This window comes from Geospiza fortis, unplaced genomic scaffold (genome assembly GCF_000277835.1).
Source record: "Geospiza fortis unplaced genomic scaffold, GeoFor_1.0 scaffold403, whole genome shotgun sequence".
Taxonomy (NCBI): domain Eukaryota; kingdom Metazoa; phylum Chordata; class Aves; order Passeriformes; family Thraupidae; genus Geospiza; species Geospiza fortis.
The window spans coordinates 2,913,095-2,938,490 of record NW_005054336.1 but is presented as its reverse complement, the minus strand read 5'-3'; the positions used below and the strand labels follow the sequence as shown (position 1 = coordinate 2,938,490).

The following is a 25,396-nucleotide window of genomic DNA, read 5'->3' as shown; positions in this document are numbered from 1 at the left end:
TGAGCTGAAAAAAAAAGACAATGGATCTGCTTTTCTCCCTTTCCTTCTTACCCCACCCTCTCCCCCAACGAGTTATTTGTGTCTAAACAGGGAACTGGCAATTGGGAGAACAGGTTGGGGCACAGCTGGAGGTGAGGCAGCCCCAACCCCAGCCCTTCCCAGGACAGTGGGGAGGCCCTGGGACACAGGCTGTGCAGCACAGCTCCCTCATGGCACACCTTGCTCTCCTTTGGAAGCCCAGTGGACACTTGCAAAATACTCTGCAGGCTCACTCTAGCATTCCATATGAGCAGTCATTTCTTGTCTTTCCCTTCGTATGAGAATTCAACTTCTGTTTTTCCATTAAGCTGCATAAAGAAATTTTTGGAAGGCATTTAAATATTTTAACTAAACTATGCAGGAGAGAAGGGTTGAGGCCATAGATTTAGAGCTACCTTATCAGATACAGAAATTGTTAATTTAAATTTAAGATTTAAGAAAATGCAAATGTTCTGGAATTTTTTTTTTTACCTAACAAACGAACAAACAATTCACATGAATATCAGGATGCATTGTTTATGCCCCTTTCTTCCTCTCCCTTGAAAGTTAAGAATCATTCCATCAGCTGCTAGCTGTTATTTATAACAAACAGCTGTATAACTACAAAGATCCTGCAATGAAAAAATTTAATAGTAATTAATGTTGCACTGATACAAAAAGACACAGAAAAGGAAAAAACTCAATACTTGTCTAATACTGTCAAATGAGAAAGCTGACAGCCAATACACTGGAAATATTTTGCTAATAACAATGGAAGTGACAAAAATTCCAGGACCCATGACTCCTTTAAAGCCACAATAAGAATATGGAATGGTTTTATTTGCCTCTTGTTATAATGGCATTTAAGAACACTATTTTCAAGGACTTAGTAATTTTTAAATGACTACCATTTGCCATCAATACAAATATCATATAGGTCTGGCAAAAACCAATTACTTTGGCAATTATATGCAAAACAGCACTTCCAGATTTCATTAACAGTGGATTAGAAAGACCTTGAGCCAGGTAAGAAGACTAAGGAAGCACTAAAACCAGCTCAATAACATCTACAGTTTCTTATCCAGAGTTCTCTTCTACAAAGTGTAGTGGATCAGACTTTGTTTCACTGTTTTGTACAACAGGTATGACTGCAGGATGATTTCCTCAAAAACAAATGGAGCATGGTACACATCTACATTACTGTATTCCAAAGATGACTACAACATTAGCTCACAGACACAGAGCATTAGAACCTCTATAGCACTGTGTGCCATTTAAAGCCCCAGCATTCAGACAGGGATTTGTTCCACAAACTTTTAATTCAGCTTACTTATCAGTGTAATACCAAGGCAAAATAAGATTCTCAATATGAACCCAGAAGAAATCACTATCAGCTGTTTCTCCCTAACAAATCTAAGTTTCTTATGTACACATTTCAAGGACAGGCTTTGTTTAAAGAGCTCTATTTATTTGAAGCCTGTTTCCTGCTAACCAGCTGACAGATCAAAGGTACTTCTCAGTTTGATAATTTATTCCCATTTCCCCCCTCTTCTTTAACTTAGTAAAAGTTTAAAATTTAGTACATTTAAAATTTATTTTAAAATTGATCCTCTCATCCTTTTCAGTCTTCTTTTCCTTTTTATATTCCACAAGGTGTTCCTGTGACACCTCAAATACTGGAATCTATGCCACTGAAATATCTGGATACTTAGCTACATGAAATTAAGCACAGGTATAAGTCTGAGATTAAAGAATGCCAAAATGTAAGCTTTTTAGAACCTGAACCTCTTAAGAACTTTGCAAAATACACAAACTTTGCATGAACTATTGTGCACATAAAGTGGAACAATTTCATATCTAAAACATGCCTTTATATTAAAATCTGATAAATTTTATGTATCAATTAAACAGTTTTATATCTATCTCTCTACATATGTATCTCAGTTTTTGCACTTCGTTATTCCACATATGGATATTCCTATAAATTCATTACCTTAGTGATGTGTAAGTAAGAAAAAAATTCAAAAAAGACAGAATAAAATATACTGACTTGCAGTAAGTTAAAGCAGCTACAATGCAATATGCTTAGGTAAATAATGCCAACACTTGACTTTATAAAATGTACTCACCTGTGCTCAGTTACTAGGGAAACAATGATCATAAAATTGATCATTGCTTAGTTTCACAACTTTTTAACACTGTAACTTGATTACAGTCCAGTATACAGATCAAGCACCTGTAATAATGCAGCTGAGTAAAGAGACATGCTAGGAATAGCCTTGCTTACACTGTGTCCAAATGTTTTTTATTCAGAAGTTAAATATAACAACCTCAACACTCTTCTACTTGCCTTTCCCAGTTTGAAAAGAAATGCCAGTGTGGTTTTGGACCTCTCAAACTGAGATTCTTAGAAATCCCTGAAAACTAAGGATTCTTAAGCATGTTTTCCCAGAAATAACAGCACACAGCAGCTTTAAAAAACAAACAAACCAAAAGCGAAAAACCCCAAACCCTTTTCCTGCTTGTTTAATTTCCTAATCTACTACCAGCCTAATGATCTCCAGTAAATCACTTTTCTACCCTTAATCTCAATCTTACCAGCTCTACAGCAGAAGAGCACTATTAACACTGATTTGTGAAAGTACACTGAACTGAACATAGGCCTAAAACCAGCAGAATACGTGGTGAGGTTTGGAATGAGTATGAAGAGCCAGATAATTCTCAACTATTCCTTAACTTTTTAAAAACCCTAGTTTTTAGTAATACCTCATCTCAGAAATCCTGAGTTTTATGATTAATTAGATCTATACAGTGTCTTCTTAAGATGTTCAGACGGACAGAGGGTGGAAGAGAGAGCAAAATGCGCATTTCTGTGGAACACAGAATGTAGTGTGGTATACATCAAAATGAAACATGCTCTAAAATGAGACAAGCCTCTAAACAACCAAGCATCTGCACTTTTTGCACTGATGCTGGTTTTGCACCTGTAGTATGCAATTACACATATACACTTGGCAGTTTCTGCAATAAACCTCCACGTGCTGGTTGGTTATGGTTGCTACCAGCCCATTAAAGCACACTTTTCCTGCTGGGGAGGAATGGGAAGAGACCATGTACTGCTGCAGACATCATTTTTCTAGATTCTTTTTATTGTGCCAGGCAAAATTTTATGAAGATATGATTATGTTTACTTACACAACATTCTGGTTAATTGACTGGCTGCAGTCTTCTTATCCCCAGTATTTAATTATACACGTGTAAAAAGAGCCACCTGCCCTGACGCTAAATGCCCTGGCTTGGATTGTCTGTAAATTCTGAGAGCTTTATCACAGCCCATCGTCCAGAGAAACACTTATACATCATCTTTGGGTGATCTGCATTTCCTTCCTTCCTTCCTGCCTTCCCAAAAGAAGCTCTTCTGTTTTCATAAATACGAAAAGAAAACATTTCAGAAAATGCTGTACATTTTTGCCTTCACTATTAACATCTCATTTCAGAGCTCACTTAACTGCCAGACTGGATGAGTGCCACTGGGTGTCAGAATGGTTTTGTATCTCAAGAAGTAATGTGAGAAGTACAAACTGCCTTTGCATTTGATTCCTGCAGTATCAGGACACAAAACCAAGTCTCCACTAGTGTACTGCCCGCTATCAATTATCACATAAAAATAATTAGGCTCCTCTCTAAGTTAATCTTCTCCTATCCCCTTCAAATTTTCACGTGTCTGAGTAATTTTTAGTTTATTCCTCACCACTGTGGAATACTATAGCACCACTAATATTCTCCAATATAACATGATTGATATGAAGAATAAATTGCATCTATTTCCCCCAAATGACATAGACAGTTGGGTCCTTAGGTAGGGTGAAACACATGATGTCAGTCTGAATGCCCACACATACAGCTGCTGGGAACGTGCAGATATCTATCTCTTGGAGGGATTTCCAAGACACTTGGCAGGCAGCCATGCCCCTGCTGGGGGGGCACTGGGCAGCAGAGCTGGCAGGTGCAGAGCTGACAGCGTTCTGAGCCAGCCCTCCTGACCCCATGCAGCACGAGTCCAGGACACTGCGGGTGCCAGGGCTCCACTCCTGCTCATGAAGCCAAGCTCCAGCACTGAATAGAGGAACTGATTGTGCTGGGCATACATGAGAGTTACACAGCACATCCAAATGTCTCATTCAGAAGGCTGCCCATGAGAACACCAGCATGGAAAACACTGCAGCTGTATGGGCTGCGATGAAATTCAGTGTCACTTCCTGCAGAACATCACTGCAGCAACAGTGGGGGGTTTTTGCTCCAGGAGAAACACCTTCTTGGAAACTGTTAAGGTTTCTTCTGTTTTCTCCCTTATGAAAGGGGAAGATATTTAATTAATTTTAAAGTTGGCACTGAATAATATCCCAATTAACAGCTCTGAAATCCCTCATGTGTATGTTTCCTAAATAATACTGGAACATGCCAGAAAGAAATAAGATAATACTGATCATGTCCACAATATGCTAAATAAGCAACTTCAAGTTCGCTTAGAAATCGCTGATAACTAAGCAAGCTTAATAGAAAAAACTGCTTAAAAGATTTAAGAACTGCTTAACAGAAAATCTGTTTGAATTCACGCTTATCAAATGACAGCCTAAAATTAGGAGAAAAAGGGAAGAAGATATTTTTTAATGCATTAAGACAAAGTTGCTTCTTCTCTATTTCACACAATAATAATAACTCTACAGATAAACACAACACTATAACCACATTCAAATGCTTTTATAAAAACTCTTTGGATTCTTGGTCCTGCAAACTCAGCTCTGTTTCAAAATGGAAAACAATTCTGTTTCTAGGTTAATGATGAATGATTTTTCTCAGCTGAAACCTGGAACCAAACTTCCATCATCCATCATGCTATATAAAATATCATCCAGCTGACTTGTATGTGGTTTCTGTAGGAAAAAGTCACTCTGCAAGTCTGATTCATATCCTATATGTATTTGTACATTAGATTCATACATTTCAAACATTCACACACTTTTAGATAAGAACACAGTAGTGATATCAGAAACATCTAAATTCCTCTTAAAGTGATTTAGAAATGTCAGTGCTGAGCAATAGATGTGCTCTCGTGTGCAGAGGAGTAAAAACATATACTTGAACCCAAGATTCTCCAGTTCCTGAACTGTTATCTCCAAGAGAGTAAACCTCTAGAGTACATCTCCACATGACACATTTATCTAAAGTGGCTGCACACATATAATGATGCTTTTGTTTAGTGATCATGGTCATTTTGAGTTTGTTTAAATACTGCAGCCAAATGCTTATAAACTAATCCCAGACCATTCTGAAATGCTTCAAAGCTTTTAGCAGGGGAACCTCTTGCATAGGCTTTGCAGATGAAGCTGACCACAGTTCACTGGAACCAGCCAGCTCAGATAAGTAAGATGAAAGCAGACATTTCCTGAAAATATCTTGAAAGCTTTCCATTAGTCTGTGCCAGGGGTATACACTAAAAACAGAAAGTGCCCATGCTTGTATAGCAACCAATCCTCCCACTGCTTTCTCCATTCTTTCTTGAACTACTGTATTTATATCTATTTATCTGCTTCATTTGGTATCTTACAAAGTTCTTTGGCAGAAAAAGATGCAACTTCTGCATTCTAGTTTACAATAAATTATAAAGCAGCTATTACGAGAACAAAAAATTCTATTTAACATACTAAACAATGTAACAGGAAGAAACCAAAATCAACCAATGCCAAAATTATTACAGATTACAAATAACTAAGAAATTTGATGTACAGATAATTTTTAAGAGTCACCAACTCCACGACAGGCATGAATATCACTGTTTGAACATAAAGCTCTGGCTGTCAAAGTGTACTCTAACAAGGTCGATTCAGCATTGCTGAATGTGCCATATTCATAGGAGTGCCTCAGGCTAGATTTTCAATAAAGGCAGAGACTGGCCGTGTTCATATTTTATACAATAATTTGATTGAATAAAAACAACTGTTCCCTAGGAACATGAAATATTCCACTATTGAAATTGCCAACATTTTATACTTTGAGACGTCACACTGTCCAGTTCCAGGCACTTTATTTCAATGAGAGAGAAGCCCAGGTTTCTTTCAGTAGAATCAGGAGACTGAAGGGCACACCAGTACTTTCAGCAGCTTTTCAAGGACATGCAGACTATGAAGTATGCCTAGGGTCTAATTTAAGCACCAAAATTAGACATTAACGATATCCATCATGGTGTATCCTCCAAAGAGTTAATATGCACACTCAAAGAGAGGAGAGCACAACCATAACATAATACACTAGAATTCAATACAGCCATAATGCTAACAGTTATTCTGTCCAGTACCTTACCACAAAAAGGGTTGGGGCACTCTGAAAGTGCTCTGTGAAGTTAAGAACACCAAGTCCTCAGCACACACTAGCCATATATGTTTGAGAAGGAAGTGGTGAGCCACAACACTGATGCACAAAATAGGGTGCAAGCGAAGTCCAACAGTTGCTACTTGAAACAAAACAACCTTTCCCCCTTTAATACAAAACAGAAAATACTTGAAGTCTTAGATTTTTTTGAGGTATACCTTGAAACCCATGCTCACTCTGCCTCCTTGCAATCCCTGCACCCTGGGATAGCTGTAGTATGGCGTGGCACCCACCTGGGAAGAGCAAGCATTACCCCCTACCAGGCTGCTGCTTATGCAGCTTTACTGGTTAGTGTTAGCAGTGAAATGGTTGTGGAATCAACAGAAATATGATTGATATGTCATATCTATGTCTGAAACCAGGTCAAGACCTGTGAATAAATGTGGAAGTGTGGCTGAAGCTACTAAAGACCCCCTCTGACTCAGGCCCCACACAACTCTATGATCTACACAACAGTAGATGTGCTACAATGTGCATAATGTCTCAGTACAACTAAGGGAGAAGACATAAATAGGGTGCAATTCTTTTCATGAAAATTATTAGCAATGTATGACAGGTTCCTTGGCAGACTGCAGGAAGTGAGAAAGGGCCTGAGTGAGAACCTGTGAGGGGTTGTCCACATCCTCAGTAGCCTTTCCCTGCACAGTCCTGGCTTCCACTAAACTCTCAAGCTTGATTAGAATTTCCAAATAATTAAATGTTCTGCTTTAATCTTTATGGAAATAATGTAAGATGCATTATCTTGTTAGAGGAATCTTAACACTCATTCTATCCCACCTACATATTTCCACATTCTCTCCTAAGAGGCAGCTGAGAGAAGTTCTTAAAAATCTCAAGATCATGAGCTTGCAAAAACCTTACAATAAGCAGAAATCAGCAACAGTTTTATTTATGATTTCACTAATATTATACATAAAATCTACTCTTTTTAGTGATCAAATGTAATTAATTTCTTTAGGGATGGAACTTTAGTAAGCAAAAGTAAAAAGAGACTTGGTTCTCTGCTTATACTGACTGCCACCAGGACTGCCTACTACGTGTATAACATTTTAAAGCAGCTGTTAAACAATAATTACTTATGTAAACATTTAGAGCTCATCATATGCAGAGACCAGCTACATATTTTAACTTCTGATCAAAAAGAGACACCATTTCCTTAGCTGTACAGAAACTGCTTGAAAAATTCATAAGATCTGTTTCACAAATTACCAATTCAACCATAAGAATATATAGTAGAAATGACAAAAGATTTGTTCTTATAGTTGATAAAAAATTTATGCCAAGGCATTCAAGTAAAGTTACTTTCTGTGTTCTGATTTAATGAATCATTTGAGTGGTATCTGGCTGGGTGACACAGATGTAAGGCTCGCTGAAGCCTGCTCTAATGCCTGCTGGTACCATCTTCCTTGGGACAGCACAGCCAGAACAATGTGTCAGACTGAAGTAAGATCAAGGAAAGTAAGTGCAGGGCTGGGCGTGCCACGAGGCTGGCCCACAGTACTTCTGACCTGTGAATGGCTCTAAGTAGCTCTCTGTCCTACAGGCTCCAGTGACCCAGGAAGCCCAAAAGAAGCAGCAGCAGCAGCAGTGCAGTCATGAACAGACTCGGAAATAAAGATTTGTGCAATCTCGTAATTCAAGCTCAAGACATAGAAAGATTGATTGATGGTTTAACCCTAATGGAAGGCAGAGCCTGACACTGTGAAACCACCAGTGATTCTTAAACATTTAACATTAGTTCACCTTTTAATACAAATTTGTGTGTGTTTAACACACTGCCAAGTTTGTGTCTTTAACTTCAGAAAAGTACATGAATTTGCAAAATACAAATTAAGGAACTCACTTGATGCATATGAGTACAGCTTTTATAGATCATGCTTCTGTGCAGAAGTTTACTGAAAGACACTGTAATACAACCAGGCTTCCCATTAGGGAAATCATTGTAAAGAATTTAATTCTACAGTAAGTAAAACAAAGCTAAGGAGGACTGTAGGCACTGTGGTACTTAACCAACAAAGCTAATCCTCATAAAAATAAAATACTGGGTTCCAGTATTCCTTGGGAGGAATTCTCCTGCTAAAAGAGATTTCCCTTCTAAAAGAAGTTTGCTAGAATACTTATACATATTTAGAAGCACACATCTCTTTATAGAAATAATTTGAGTTTAATTATAAAAGTGAAACCTTTTAAGAAATTAGAAGCAAAATGAGAAATGAAAAGCCTAGCAGTTATGCCAAATCCAAGTAATACAATATACATGTAATTTTGTCCTAATGTCAGAGAGCAGAAGAATGTATGTCAGCAGCAAATGGAAGAGGATGAATTATACTCCTACTTCATCCTGCAAGGCCTCTTTAAAACCCCCTAAAGCTTAGCTCTTCCTTTTTCTTAACATAAATTTGTCTATTGATAACATTTGATGCAATGGGGAGGATTCTGTTTTGTCAAGAAAATTTTGTTCATTTGCATGAAAGAAATATTTCTGTTGATTCCACAGTTAGTTCCATGAAATCTTTCTTTTCTTTTACCTGAAAATTACATCTTGTTCCAATAGGCTAATAAGATATTTGCACATAAGAATATTTGACATTTAGGGGTACTTACACAGATAACAAAACAATAGCAATGAGAGTCCATTCAGGCATTTTGTGAATAATATTTCTGTTTGTTAACCTGAAAAACAATTTTTAAAAAGTCAGTACATTTAAAAACAAAAGTAAGCAGATTTTAACAGCTGAATTTTAAGTCTACCATTAATACACTGAGTTATAAAGAAGCAATTACAGCTGTATCTGAGCAATTCACCAGCTCTTAAGCTTCTGTCATCTTCTAATGGATGAATTGCAGAATTGTCAATGTCCCCTTTTTTATATGAAAGTGGGATGGGAAGACTGAACAGAAGCTATTTCTTTTAAGTTGCTCACAAACAGTCCTGGCTGCTGTGAGGGCCCAGCTCTCACTCAAACCCCTGGGAAATTCTCCAGAACTGACATGAGTTTCTGAGAAGATGGACCTTTTACACTTAGTTTCCCTCCTGCTGGCTTCAGATCCAGATTTGCTGTAAAAGCTGATGTGGACACAGACTGAATTTTATAAGGTGGCAGTGACAATTCTCTGATGAGTCTTGTTTTTAAAATGGAAATCCAGAATTCTAACTTATGCAATGGGAGCCAGAGCAAATATAAGAGCCATATAAATATAAATGAAGGGTGAATAAAGAACGACATAGGTGTTCAAGTAAAGTGCTGCTGCACTGGATACCAGCTGACCCCTTTGGCTGAACTGCCTAAAAAACTGGATCTGCTTCAAGTCAAGTACTAATCTCTCTTAAAACAATTCATCTGTGAATTGCTGTCTCAATTTAGGCATGACCCTTGGTATTCAAAACAAGCAAAAAGTCACAGTCAAAAATGAAGCTGTGGCTAAGCAGGCAGTCAAAAGAGCCAGCAGAATTAATTGTATTCAGGACGATGGCACCATCCAACAGATCAACTGAGGGGCAAGTGCCTCCCTATGTTTGCGTCCTTCTTGCTTTCAGTTTCCCTCCCACGACCTTGTACAAATTCAGATCCAGAATGAAGATACCCTGTCACTCATACGCACTCCTACAGGCACTGGTGAGGATGGTTCATTTCCAGTAACCTCCTATCTGGCAACAAATTCAAATCCAGGGTTTTCTTCCTCAGTAAGATTACTTAAAAAATTACTTTTGGCAAGTTAACCAAAAAAACAAAAAATAAAAGACTAAAATTTGAGAAAGCAGAACTATTTGTAGCTGTCATTGTTAAAATTCAAATTCTAATAAGTAATTCCCTAAAATTATATTCAAAATGGTCATTAAAATGTAGTTATCAGTAAGATCATCTATAGTATTGGTCTGCATTTCTCTATTTCAGAAAGATATTAAAACTTAATAAAATAAATTTGTAATGATCAAAGCAATATTATCCCATTTTTATCCTCAAATCTTCAAGTCTTCAAACCAAAATAAGATATTGAAGCAATAATTACTCAAGTAGTGTCTCAACAATCTGAGTTTTGTTCAGTTATGAAAGGAAAACCAGTGTTTTGCACTACATACAAAGGAATTGTCACATCAAACCAGAACCAAGAATTCTGGCAAATACTGATTATATTTGTTATTAAAAGGTTCATTTTAGCAATTATTATTTGAAATAGCTAATGGATTTAGCTGGCAACAAATTTTGTACCTGGTAAACTGTTACATTTTTCTGGCTACAGAATAAGAGACAAAACAAAGGCTGAACATCTTGACTCAACACTGATGACAGTGATAAACACTACCAAGAAATGCCTGATGGAATCATCTTGACAGGCAATTCATATGTAACATTCCAGTTAATCTGTTATGATGAGACATAATGAAAGAGACAGCTCCAAGCCACCTGGGGAAACTCTGTCAAATAGAGAAAGCAGCTTTATTTCAATGCTTTACAAGGAGTTATTATTGATTAGAGCACAGGAAGGTGTCATTCTTGTACACAAACTGAGAGATGCAGTTATTTGTGTCAATTAACTCTTATTCAATGTTAGTATTGATTGGCAAGGTCTGAACACTAGTCATTGCCATCAATATGCTATTTCTGAAAGAGGCAGTCAAAAGACACAGATAAGCAGCAGGACACAGCAGTATGGATCTGCTGATGTACTGCAGTCACTGCACTGCATGAACAGTCATGCTTCTGCAACTGAGTAACCTCTCAGTACAGCACCTGTCCTAAAACACTTGTGCAGCTGGAAAAAAAAACATTTCAGAGAGATCAGAGTAAAGCAAGCAACCTACAGGTGTGAAGCCTTAAATAATAAGGAACAGTGAAGGGCAGTCACTTTAAAACAAGCTCTGTGTCAACACCAAGGCCTCTGAAGAGCAAAGCTTTCTGAAAACAGGGAACTGCAGGGTGTCTGTAGAAATGGTTCATTAATTCTTGGTCTTGCCTCTAGCCAAAACTGTTACTTCAGAACAATCCATGAAAAAGGTCACTAGATTTCTATCCTAAAAATATAATGTGGAAATGTTAAAACTGTACAAAACTTTGCGTGTGTGATTTTAGTTTTGCAGTGAAATCTTTTCTTTTAAAGTGTTTGGCCAAATTCTCCCTCACCTACCTAGAGAAAGAAAACAATATGCAACTTCCCAAAATGGAATGTGCCCACTTTCTTGGCCTGTGCAGGGCAGGATACACAAGCTAGGAAAGTTGGAAGATCCCAAATAGCTGTGTGGGTTGCTCAGTTGCTGGTTTGTGGGTCTTGTGGTTCCCTCCAGCAGGACACGCTGGGGCCACCCAGCAGGACCCATGTGGTTTTCACACTGTGAGGGAGCCCGAGTGAGCACCTGGATCCAAGGGGCAGAAACTTCCAGGATAAAGGACTAAAGAGGAAGATGCATAAAAATTCCATCTCAAATGACCTCCTGATAACTGACTAGTGCCAAGTCTGCAAAGCAAGGGAACTCCAATGGGGAAATTTTAGGAATCCAGAGTAAATAAAACAGTAAACCCAGCACTTTTGCAAATGCAGCAGCCTCTCCTTCCTACATCCAGATTCCCAGGTAGGGGCATACATAGCTGCAGTTCAAGGATCTGTCCATTCTGCAAATCTGCAAACTGACTTCATGGCATTAGGATGCAAAGCTGTGATGTTAGGGGATCTCAGCTACCTGGTTTTTTCCAAAACTTGTATGAAGATGAGTGAAGTTTAACTAACTAGGGCAGTACAGGCAAATACTGATGCATATATTGTTTTTCTTTAAGTTTCAATTAGACCAATTTAACCATAAAAGACCTCCTGGAAAACAGCAACATATTTACATACTGTAATATAATTTAGTTTGATGACAAGCAGCAAAAATAAGTTGCTATTTAACTTTGGGCTTCTTTTGAAAGAAGTCTAATTACTTGAGAAAATATCATTAACATCCTGATACTCCCCTATTTCCGCACAGAACTTTGTCTATGACCAAATACCACTGATTGACTTGAAACCCAGAACTTAAAATTCCACTTAACAAGGGTACTAGGTAGAACAGGTATAAATAAGTGTATATAGCAGATAACATATATTCGGGATACATACTTAAAAGCTAAAAGACTGTCTTGGACACATGAGAAAACCAAGTTGTAACAAAGAGTCTTGAACACATCTCACATCTCATTCATTGGTAGAGTTCAATGTCAATGATAAGCTCCATAATGGGAATTAAAATACTTGCAACCATAAAATACAGATGGAATCCTGTTTTCAAAATGAAGTATTATGCCTTAAAAAACCCAGCCACACATTCAAAATCATTTATCCTCAATTTATATATAGGAAGCTAATTTTCTCTTGATCTTTTAACAAAGTGCCCTTACACACTCTGGAGAATTATTTGACATCTCAGTTTTCGTAACAAAAGCTTACAGGCACTGAGGGACTTTGTTTGGGAAGAGCTCTAACCATTCTAAAATGTCTCCTGAGATCTCTCTAGTGTGTTTCTTAGCAGTGGTGATTGAATAAATGCTGCCCAAAGGAGGCTGAACTGCAAGTGTTCCTTTAAAAACCAATGGAGCTGAAAATCGTTGTTGCTTAGTTCACCACATGCTCTTTTACCCTTCTTCAGCTAAGCTCTACTACAGCCATGTGTTTTACCTACTACCCTTTTTGGCACGCTCTTCAGCCTGAAATATCTTCAGTGCAAGAAGCAGGAAAGAGCAGCAGCATTTATCAGTGCTCCTCCATTGTCATTAAGCATTTGCACCACATTAACAAAGTAACATGTGAATTTCTATACCCTGTAAATACAAATATAATTTAAAATTTATCCCACGTCTCCCTGCCAAAGCATTCAATCCAAAACTTAAGAGACTACTAATATTCAATAAACTTAAACCTACGTACCAAACTGGAGATTCAAGTCTATGCCTTCATCTTAATATCCATGAGCTAGCTCTTGTGTACCAACAGACACTTCCACATCAGTAATGCAAGACAGAAAAAGGGCCCAAAGGTTTTTATTTATTCTTCCCTATTTCCTGTATTTTTGTATTATTTTGCTATCAGTGACAAAAAAAACCCTTCATTTATTTTGAGATATATATTATATTAAGGCTTTTAAAATTCTTGTATAGTGCCCACAAATGTCTTTAACCACCTCCACCCAGGATCCTGAATTTCTAAGCAGCTGATCTGGAATCCTCACAGTAAGAGAACCCCAAGAAGTTGCTACCATTACCTTCAACTTACATCCTAACAAAAATGACACAAAAAATAAACTCACAAAGTGTTATCTAAGAGATCAAAATAGATTAGGGGACACCTTTAAATTATGATGAACTACTGCTGCATGAACCAGGAATTGGGTTAAAGTCCAAATGAATTTGATTTGGTTCTATTCTGTAAACCCACAAGTGTGTCTGTATATCCATACATATATATGTATGTGTTTTAGAAGTCTACTTTGGTTTCAAGTCTCATTTGATATAAACCACTGAAAATTTTATATTCATGCCCCATTGTCTCTGAATAGCAAAAGTAATTTAAAACAGAAGCTGTTTTTGAGAACCTCCAGGCCTTCTTAGATAACCAATCATTAAAAAGTAGTTTGAAAGACGCCAAAAGTAGTTTCTCCACTTTTACCAATCCATAAGCTAAAGTAACTATTAAGCACTTAAACTGCAAAGCAACAAAACTATTTTAAGACACAAAGACCTTACTCAAACAACAGCTATCTATACACTATATGCACTGTTTTCAGTGGTGTTGTTAAAATAAAAGGCAAGTCAGAACTTAAAAGACTGCAATCACAGAAACAAATTCAAATAGTATCAATGCTTTTATTTAAAAGAGATCATGCACAGTTACCAGAAAGGGAGAATCTTCCACAGTAAGAAATCTTGCAGAGACACATCTGTGTTTTAGTGGCGTCCTTCCAGACATGGGGTAAATTGTAAGAAATTGGGTAGAGCTGGGTTTCTATTCACCAAAGCCCAGATTCCTTGTGGCAAATGCTACATGAATGAGTTCTGGAAAATTTACATGTAAACCTCATGCAGATTGAGGATGTGTGAGCAATGTTTCAAGAGTGACAATGACCACACAGTTAACAACTGCTATTGCTCTTTTCTGACAATACTTGAGGATGAAGGACACAATCTAGGTCCAGGCTATGAGAGTTGTCTCCCAAAGAAAACCTAAGAATGCTCAGAGAAGTTACCATTCTGTTTTCCCTCCTTCTTTATCTCACTGTTTCCAAACACTGTCTTTAGTCCTACTGGCTGACCTGTGGTGATGAAAAGTACCCACTAAATCTTCTTCCCTTTGAAATCAGGAACACGACAGATCCAACTGACTGTCTCTAGAACTTAGTGGCAAAAATTATTAATCAGATTAAAGCCATTTAGCCCAGCTGCAGAGGGCTAGAGCAAAAGAAAGGGACAGATCTCAGAAACTCACACTTAATAGGAGGTGACGAGGTAGCAGAACCTTTAAAAGACTCACCAGCATCCTCCAGAGACCACTGGCCTAGTTTTTAAAAATCTACAAATACTCCTGGTGACCTAGCCACTGTCAGGAGCAGGGAAAGGGCTGACTTGTTGGTCCACAGGGAATGGGACATTACCTACATGAACACGCAGCAAGAGAAGGGCAGATCTGCAATAGGACCCTCCTCTCTGTGCCCAAATCACAAATCATTCAACAGCATGTTTAATTCATCCATTTATAAAAATCTCTAAGTAAAGACCAATACTCACCGGAAAGTTTTGACAAGATTTTTTAGCTCTGTGTAAACATCACCTGAAGCAATCTGAAGAGGGCCCAAAACTGCAGATAATCTAGAAGGCAAAAGACACTAGTCAATATACATTTTCCTCTCTTTCTCATTTCTTCTGAAGTAGGACTTCCACCAAAGCTTATCAAGGTTGGTAAAAAGGAAAAGAGATTGACTTCTGTGCAGCAGATCAGGCCTATAGTTTTCAGTTCAGCTCTCTCTGTGCTCTGGTTGGGCCAACATCTTCACTTCACAACCACTTGTTTTTAAAAATAAGAAGCTCTAGTTCTGTGTGAATGTGAAGATTTAAATATAATTCTACATACATATACTTACTACTTTCACCTGTCAGTTCTGAAAAAGTATTTTTACAATTATGGGGATTAGAACTACAGGCCTTATAAATTTTTGAAGGTTTATATTTACTTGGCTCAAAAATAACACTACAAAAGGAAGCTGCATGTCTAAATGGGGTATTCACACATAATATACCTGCTAACCTCAGACTCACACAGATGCAACAAAAATGTCAGTCTACTGTGAGCTTGGCAGATGAAATCTAGATGATAGTTACCAGAGAATTTCAAAAGAAAGAAAAAGACAGGTTTCCTCCTTACTTATCTGTGCATAAAAAGGATAAAGCACACAAACTGCACATACTCTTTAACTAGTTGTCAGGATTCCCAAATGATGGAAATAACATCTTTTGTTTTTCACATTTAGGATTAAACTTTTGCCTCTATTTACTTGTTAAATAATTAAAATTCTTTTGTATTTGAATATCCAGTGATTTGCATTTATATGCACATAACACACTGCATTGATGTTCTGGAAGACTGCATATTTTACAAAAAACTGAACACAGGGTTCTTATGATGCTGGGCATATTCACTGCTTTATCACAATGAAAATTATCTCTTGATTGTAACAGAACAACTGCATCAGCTCAGGAAATTTAAAACAATCGACATTTACAGACAAGACACTTGGGGGATGGTTTGATTCCATGTTTGTGGCCTATCCACACATAGTGCAGGTAGAGAAAAACAGAAAGGATTTCCCTTTTATTTTGGCAGGGATGGGGTGGGGGGGTGTTGGTTGTAAGGCTTTAAGTGAAAAAAAAAGGCTTCTGCAAAACCTAGTTTGGCCAGGTAACACAAACTACAATGACAGAAAAGTAAATACCCCAACCTAAAACAACAGAATCATGACCTTCAAACACATTTATCTGCACTGCCTTGACAGTATTTTCAAGGTCCTCCCAACTTTGACAGATTCATAATTCGAACAGCTACATCAGAAATGCCTTAATCTCTTTTGTGTGACTCCAAAGCCCTTTTACGTATGTGAAGAAGGTCTGATGTTTGCAAAGTTTTAAGATGCAATTGTGAGGGCCTTTAGTGGTTGGAGCTAGGGGCATACTGATACCAGCCATCCAAACACACATTAGAAACTCTCTTTGTACCACCTATCTTAAACAATTACAAGCATTTGTTAACAAGTAACAGTATGCTTAATGTACAAGACAAATAGTTGAACTCCTCTCAATCAATTTCAAGTTTTTCAGTCTAAACTTGAGCATTTGGTACCTACAGACTGTGCAAACTGGGACTTACAACTGGACTACAGCTGAGTGCTGCAGAAATAAGTAAGTCCTTTAGGGCAATAATGGGCTTCAGTATTGACTAGGGCCACCTAGAAAGAGCCAGGCCCATCCTTGGATGTGTTTGTTACTTAAAACAATGATGAACAAGCACCAACTTCAGACTGACATTCACCAAAGTAAACAATACTTACGCTTTTCTCAGTTTCTCAAGGACAATTCGCTTCCTAATCTGCATTTGTGCATTTGAATCAACAAGTGGGAAGGTGAGATCTTCCTGTTGATCATCCTGTATTAGACAAGAAACTTTAACAGCCATAACCTAGTGTTTAACTGAAGTCAGTACATCAAAAAAGTCACAGATAATCAATAAATATTTAAACATTAAATAACTCTTATCTCTGAAAAAAACAACCCCAAACTCCTTTTTAATGGGCAGACACTTGCATAATCTGATGCAACATACAGTATACAGCAAACGGAATTTTCTCTTTCTCCATGAGAGCTACTTATCCACTTATGACAGCAGAAACAAAGTACTAATTCTTTGAAGGTCTATTCAGGCTTCATACAGCCTCCACACTGTTACAGCAGACACTTACTCTGTCTTTGCTGGGATGTTCCCCTGCTTGTGCTTGTGTGGCTGCTTCCTCAGCCAAGACGCACCTTCCTTTATAAAACTCTTTTACTCGGAGTTCTAGGAGCTCTGTTTCTTCTTTTAACTTTTCATAACTAGGCACAGGCTTAACTACTCCACCTGAGCCTGTGAAAGGTAAAGAGTAGTTCAAACTGTTTTCAGACTCCCCTACAGCAACAGTGCTGAGATCATCAGGCGTATCTAAGTCATCCTCATCAAGTTCTTCAGCCTCCTGGCTGACAGATGCTATGCACTCTGATGAACACAAAGAAGTATAGTTTGGGCCATAGAGAAATTTTAAAGTTTCCTCAGTTCTCCATTCCATAAGTGTTTGCCTAAGCACTTCTAGTAAACTGCCTTTGGAATTAACTGGATGGCTCAGTTCAGGGTTTTTATGTTCTGCTGACTTAGCTAATGTTCTTTTAAGATGTTCTGCTCCTCTTTTGCTCACACCTAGAAAAACTATCTGTGACCCATACTTATTTTCAAAGATTTCTGAAGCACTTGATTTCCCAGGAGCAGTATTGTCAGAAGGTGGTGCAGTTACTTCATTTTGAACAGAGCAAGCGTGTCTTTCTTCCTGAGTGTCTAATTTACAATGAGAGAGTTGTTCAGTGGCTTCTACCACATCTGCATCTTCAGTTTTAGGGCTGGCGTGGACTTTCTGAGCAGGCTTCTTTTTGAGGATGCTTTTTCTGTGCAATTGCTGTGCAAAATTGGCTGAACTTGACTGACTTCCTGGTAGGACAGAGGAAATAAATTCTTGTTCAGTATCAGTACTGCTGTCACTGGCTATGTCATGAGAACCAGATTCACATGGATCTGAAGATATCCTAGGATTTTCAATGTCAGATGCTTTAATTACTTCATCACGTAGTTTCACCTCTTCTCCAGACTGTCCACTACAATAGAAAACACAAATCATCAGTGAAATAAGAAATGGCTTTTATCTGCAATAGCTTCTCATTCTCATGAAAGAATGATAAACAAAGCATTTTCCCCCTTATAGCAGAAGTGGAATTTTTTGCTTTAAGAATCATGTGCTCTTCTAAAAGTCTTCTTGAACTCTAAGAGCTGTACTATTCTACAATCAAAATGACAAGCATAGAGACTATTTAGAGAAGTGAGTTCTCAGCTCATTGTTGGTAGTTAGAAAAGAACAGTATAAACCAGATATTATTAAAGACAGCAGAACAATGTCAGACTTAGCATCATGAATAGTGCAATTTTAAAATGAAGACAGGCATGCTAACATATACAGGAATATAGTACCCTTAAAGCAGGGGGACAGCTGAGGTGTTTCAGCATATATAGGTTTGCCACCTAATGGCAACGCATTGCTAAAGAAAACAAACAGAAAGTGCACAATGCACAGTGAGGTACAGCGAGATGACAGAGTAGCGTGATTTCATTTTCGCTCATATAGACCTTTTGGATTAAGAAGTACAGAAGCTTTCATCACATATAATTGGCACAAATTTCTTTATAAAGAATAGATGGCATAAAATATTCAAAGTACAAACAGTGTATTTGTTTCAGATTTCAACAGGCTCAATTAAGACACACAATCCAAGAGCAGCTGTACACTAAATCATACAGATCAAATATGCTGGGTTAGAATCACAAAGGAAAAAAACCTTTGCATAGGTTCTAGCAAGGTCTTTTTTATAACACAACAAATCAAAGATTCCCTTTGCATCTGCTATGATGCTAAAATTTCTAGCTATAAGTGCATCTAACAACAACAAAAAAATTGTTCAGTGTACCTCCGTCTCTCCTTCAGCAGCTCTATGTCTGGTGGTCTGGAAAAAGAAAACCGAATGAACATTTTCCAGCTAAATCTATTCTCTTGAAATACACATAAATACAAACACAGTTGAGTTTGGAAGGGATATCTGAGGATCTTCCAGTCCAACACCCTCTGTTCAAAGCAGATCACCCTTTGGTCTCTTCTTCAAACAAGTGAACATGCCAAGATCCTCATAGATCATAAGGTTCTTACACTAAAGACAATTCTGGGCTATTTAAAGGAAAATGTTCCAATTAATGTAAAAATATGAATATTCATAATATTTTTACTTATTTAAAATTTTACTTTGTTAAAAATTAGGCTGTCAAGTTATATATTTTTTAAAAGAAAATGGTTTTCAAAGGTTTCCAGAAACTAAAAATATTACTAAACAAATTCTTATGAGTTTCTTTCCAAAGCCCTACTTGCAATTAATCTGCTTCAGTTATGAGGCAGCCTATCAGTCCTATTCCTCTTATCCAATACCAAATGTTAAAAATCTAATGTATCCTGTGACTGAAATAAAACCTCTTAAACAGGCACTAAATGCAAGTCAGTGTACTAACACCTTTCAGTATATAAAAGACCCTGCAGGAAAGCTGCACCACGCATATCAAATAAACTGAATTTGGAAACTAAAAGTGATAATATAGAGTGATTTAAATTATTAGCTCCATATAATTTTCTTTGGAGTTTTAAGTGGAGGCTGTAGTCTTTTCTGTCAAAGGAATTTCAACTATTCTACCGCATCAGTGTGGGCACATGTATGTGATTGTGCAAAGAGGTGTAGCTAGCCAAGAACTATCTGGGAGTTTGTTAGTTTGTTTTTTTGAAAATACCGCCTCCCTACCGCCCAGAATAAATAATTAACTATGTCAGGAATAAAAGAACTATACATTTTTTATGTGAAGAATAAAGGGAGATTTTAGAAACACTTTTCTTGAAGACAGCAAAACATTACCTCAAAAGCACTGGTAAACTTCAACATTCAATGAAGAGTCTAGTTTTACCTACTAGAACACCTCAGATCTGATGAGGCTGCTCTAAAGGTCTTTTCTCATTGATCGTATATTTCATATGACACATATAACTCCAGCTGGTTTCTTTTGTTGAAAGCCAGGGACTATGAGAAGTAGCATCTTGGAGAATGAAAGCTGAGTAAATTTGCTGAACATTCTCTATGCCAGTCTTTGTTGTTCAACAGTGACACCCATTGGCTCCACTGATTATTTGCAAGCCCGTGTTTCCTAAAATGAGAACATGGACTGCATACACTGTTCCAAAATGTGTATTGCAGGAAGAACAAGACACGGGCAATCAGAAATTTAGATTGGATAAAAAAACCTCTTCATGTTATAGACTGCTTCCAGATGCAAGCATTCACTGTCTAAGCTTAAGATGAATGCCAAGTGCTGTGCTAAAATTAGAAAATCTCTTGTAACAGAGTAAGATTATTCCAACCTGTTTGTAAAAATTCAATCCCAGTCAGTCAGTTTTAAAGTTAATAGGAGTTAGCTATTATTTCTGACTAGACTGCCCTCTAAACTAACATGGTCACATCTTCTAAGTAAATGAGAGTAGTACTGAACCATGCCAATTTCTGTAATCCATACAGCTACAACACTTTTGAAACAAACACCATGCTAAGCTAACATGTTAACATCAGCTACCTCTGCTTCAGCCAAATCATTTTGATGTGCTGCAGCTCTTAATTACCACTGCAGATGCAGAGAGAAATAATATTCTCAAAAGGTGCAATGAATGTGTAAGATTATACTTACTTTTCTTCTTCTCTCATCCACACTGGACTTTTGGAAATTTGAGCTTCAAAATATTTAGATGCTCTATAGCAAAAGTTGCTGCAAAAGCACTGGCAATGAGAGAAAGCAAAAAAACACGACTAAGGCCAACTTTAATACACAGAAAGGTACAAAAGTAATTTCTTTTAATATCTGTAAAATTAAGTACCAATACATGTTTCTTTTCAAGCCTATGACCAGGTTTTTAGTTCACCTGAGAAACCCAATCTATCAAATAGGTCTAACCCATTCCACACAAGCCACATTTAGCTGCTTCTTTCCTCCCCATTTTTCTGCTTTCTGCACTTTTATTACACACTGAGAAGCAAACCATTGTTGGATTCTATATAACAATAATTTTTTTAAACCCCAACAAACCAAACTCTTCAAAGAGGAACCCATAACCCAATATGCTGTTCATACAGTTTGAAAGACATGCACTAAAACTCAGATGTCTAATAAAAATTTTGGTTAGCAACAGAACCTGCTATTTTGCAATACTTAGAACACCTAAAAATTTGCAGCATCTTTGAAAAATAGATTTGCAAACTTGCATCACAAGGGAAGAACACAAATCATCGCACTTCTTGTTGGAGTCTTGTCTGATTGCTCATGAAAGCAATTCCTAAAATTTTGTGTACCCCAGAGTTTTAATCAGAAGAAAGGAATGCATACTAGTGACACTGAAGAAATGTGTTCTGTAACTGGAAACATTTATGTTACAATTTAGTGTCTAGGTGCCTGTAGGCGATTGTGTATCCTGTGAAATGGCAAAGATGACTTTTATGCAACCACCTGTGAATATGCTTCCAGAAACATTTTGTGAAGAGTTAGGTTTTATGTTGAGAAGTCCTCAAAAAAGAAACCTAAATGTTCCCCAAAAAAGAACACTAAGGGATATGTTAAGATGTAACTTGTGCTACATTACTGCAAACTTCAGTGATTGAAAAGGATGTGCACTTTGACCCTACTAAAGCTCACTGACTATGCTGGAGCAAAATAAAGAACACTTCTTCACAAATGCCTTTAACAGATCAGCTGTGCCACATTCAAACAGCTATCCAAGTAAAACTTTCCATCTTATATTTAAACTTAGAAAACCATGTATTTTGTCTCAAAGATATCATCTAGGAAGTGAAATGAATAAAAATTTCAACAGTTTGCGAAAATTATTTTCATAAAAACCAAACATATTTGCCTCTGAATCAAGCCACTGTATGAATGCTGTTACAAAATGCATTTCTGATGTTGCCACCATTAACACATTCTAGAAATACACTTCTTACCATACCTTTCTTTCAGTGATATCATAAACTCTGTTCGTTTTTGTTGAAATTCTGTACTTCTGCTTTGGCACCTAAAATAATATAGTTTCATCAGCAACACTGTCAGTTCCACCATGAGTACAGAGAAAACTTCATTCTTAATTCATATATTTGGGTATGTGCAATATATTCCATTTAACTGAACTGCAGACTACAACCACCTTTTCTCTCAATTCTTCTGATGTTGCACCTTCTCAGATGTAAGAATGGCACTTTAATCATACACATCTCACTAATCAATAAAAGGCAGCTCCACAGCTGTAAGAAAACCAGTGCTGAACATAAAACAAGGGAGCTGCCGTGGCAGAAGCTTTCCTCATGTGTAAGTGCTGAGCAATTACAGACAGGTCCTTCCTTAATCCAGATCTATTTATATGCATGTGAGACTGAACTGTCAGACCCCCACAACCACCCAGACAAACCCAGAGGAACTTAAGCAAACTGTAGTAGTTTTGAAATGAACATCCAAGGAAAGAGATGAAGTCCAAACCAGTAAATTGTTTTGTACATGAGTAGAATGTCTTCAGATAAGCACATGTAGCACTGGTATGACATCACAGGTTATCTAACTGACCTCTGAGTTCTGCTTAAGCTCTCACACATCACACCTAAAGAGGGGTGAGTTTCATATTGCCACAGATGACATACATTTTCATAGCACATATATATGCATTCACATAATAATATCCCTGCACTGTATTGCTTTCTCACTTCAATCCTTCTCATAGACATCTGTTGCTACACTGACAGAACAAGACTTCCAAGTTTTTCCATTCACAAAGGAAGGCCATGAAGCCACTACTCGTTCATCTTTATCCCTGTCAGAACAGATATACACATTGTGATTCTGATCATACAGTAACTGATTCTGTCATACAAGAACTGCTGTCTACTGATCAAATTTCACCTTTCACTTCGGAAGGATTATACTGAAATGGAATTATATAATGCCTGGCTCCTTACTTGACAGTAATCTGTGCTTAATATTCTAAGTTAAAATTAAAATGAAACTGCAAGAGAATAAAAATTGTGAAAAGATTCCTTTGATAACAGCATTAAAGAAAAGCAACTTACATTTTCCAGTTTATTCTGACATAGAGGATAACCACACAGTTTGATGATAGACCGCTCATCAACAACATCTTTATAGTGAGATGGAGTAATACATTTTCCCTAAAATAGCAAGAAAATAGTTCAACAATAGATACTGGAAAACTTGCCAGTTTTGTACTCAAAACATCTCTTAAGCATATAAATATCTAAAATTTTATAACAGTTATCCATTAAGTTCAATAAACAACACTGAGAACCTACCCAGTATAAAAGGTAAAAGGGTAAAGAGAGAGCAGACCTGGGCATTTCTTTTTTACATATACAAAAAACCTTCAGAGTTTTGCCTCTAGTGTGGCACTTATTTCTGTAATTTTCCTCTATTTACATGTTTTGTACACCTATTAATCAGCCTATTTACAACCTTAACAAGAATAATCATCATACCATTCCAGCAAAACTCTGCTGCCAGGTAACTGTGGTGCTTTATAGAGACTTTGTGTAAATTTACTGACGGTATGATGTGAACCTAAATTTTTACAGTTCATCTATCAGTCCAGAACTACAGAGGTATAAACAAAGGCTGCGAGAAAAGAGTGAGGATTTATTAATGTACACAGTCCTGCAAAACTAGAGCATGTTTTCACTGCAGAACCCTTAAAAATATGGAAACTGTTGCCAGAGCTGGTAAAAGAGGGAATCAATGGTTTGGCTATTTTAAACTGCAGCAAATTGTTCCAAAACCTTTTTTTAAGTATCACACAAAGATACAAAACAGTATAAAAACTTGCAACACCTACACAATTTAGAAGGAACTCTTCAGTAATGTCCTCTTCCAGGAGCTGCTCAACAATAGACAATGCTTTTTTCTCACATTCAATCTTGTGTCTCAGTGCAGCCTCCAGAGCTGCTTTCCTGTAACAGAACAGACACTGAATGATACAGAGGGCAGATTTCCATAAACAATTTTCTAATCGTATTTTTATCTTTTTTTCTGAAATACAGCTTATGTTTTTCTGTATCACACCATGTTGGCCAAACAAGCAACAAGTAACTGGACTAGTAATTCTGTTACAACTGCAAAGGGTTACATATTTTATATTGGTTTGCTTTATTTGCTGGTCAAGAAAAGTATTGACTCTTACTATATTGCAATACACTCCCAAATTTTCTTGCAAGAGTGAAATCCAGAACTGGCTGGACAAAGAACCTGGAACAATTCATGGACTGTTGTCAGGAAAACAGAAACTGTGTAAGACATGAAGAATGGGAATAAAAAACCAACTAGGACATGACTGTGAGGTTACAAAGTAAAGGTAGGAACAAAATGAACAAATGCCGCCTCCTGAGTGTTTTTTGACGTAAATAATTATAAATAGCAAGTATGTAAAGAAGTTAAGACAGCAAAAAGCAAGCACTGCAGACTAAAGAAATACAATTTTGGATGTTGGATTACAAACTTTTAGTATATGACACAATGCTCAGATGTGCATGCTGTTAGAAGTGACACAGCATCACTCCAAACATGTCCTACGTGATGTTGATTTACTGAAGTGATTTACTGAAGTTCATCATGGTGCTGTAATTTCAAAATGAGGCAAAACAACACAAATATCACACACTGTTCCTCAGAAATTATACCTTTGAGCAGCATCTTCATTTTTCTGAGCAGCTGAATGCTTATTTCCTAGAAATCAAATATACAAATATAGAAATTAGTGTACTTTCTTAACAGTGGAAGATGTTAGAACCTGAAAAATCTTAAAACCTCTAAACTGCAAGCACAACCAAGATAATTTCTTAGTAATTATTATTGCTTTTGATGGCTGTGATTTCAGTAAGCTGGTATGCAGCAACCGGTTAGATACACTTTTTAAAGTGTGAAAACAGACAGGCCCAACTCGTCTCATACTCTCATTCACCATGTTCTGCATACAAAATAAAAGGCAAAAAATCTGATAATAATTTTGTGCCCGCCA

At 37.1% G+C, this 25,396-nt stretch overlaps 1 protein-coding gene across 1 annotated transcript in view; it reads right to left on the bottom strand.

The window, feature by feature from the left end:
* The window catches only part of RPAP2 (RNA polymerase II associated protein 2), a 32,291-nt gene extending 6,949 nt beyond the window's left edge, over nt 1-25,342 (bottom strand). The window contains exons 1-11 of the mRNA XM_005422126.2: nt 25,330-25,342; nt 25,059-25,104; nt 24,218-24,332; nt 23,442-23,540; nt 22,334-22,399; nt 21,025-21,113; nt 19,221-19,256; nt 17,420-18,356; nt 17,012-17,106; nt 15,198-15,278; nt 9,052-9,120 (exon numbers count right to left, since the gene is read on the bottom strand). Of these exons, the coding sequence (XP_005422183.1) occupies nt 9,052-9,120; nt 15,198-15,278; nt 17,012-17,106; nt 17,420-18,356; nt 19,221-19,256; nt 21,025-21,113; nt 22,334-22,399; nt 23,442-23,540; nt 24,218-24,332; nt 25,059-25,104; nt 25,330-25,342 (1,646 nt within the window). The remainder of the gene's footprint in view (nt 1-9,051; nt 9,121-15,197; nt 15,279-17,011; nt 17,107-17,419; nt 18,357-19,220; nt 19,257-21,024; nt 21,114-22,333; nt 22,400-23,441; nt 23,541-24,217; nt 24,333-25,058; nt 25,105-25,329) is intronic.
* Between the last annotated feature and the right edge of the window lie 54 nt (nt 25,343-25,396).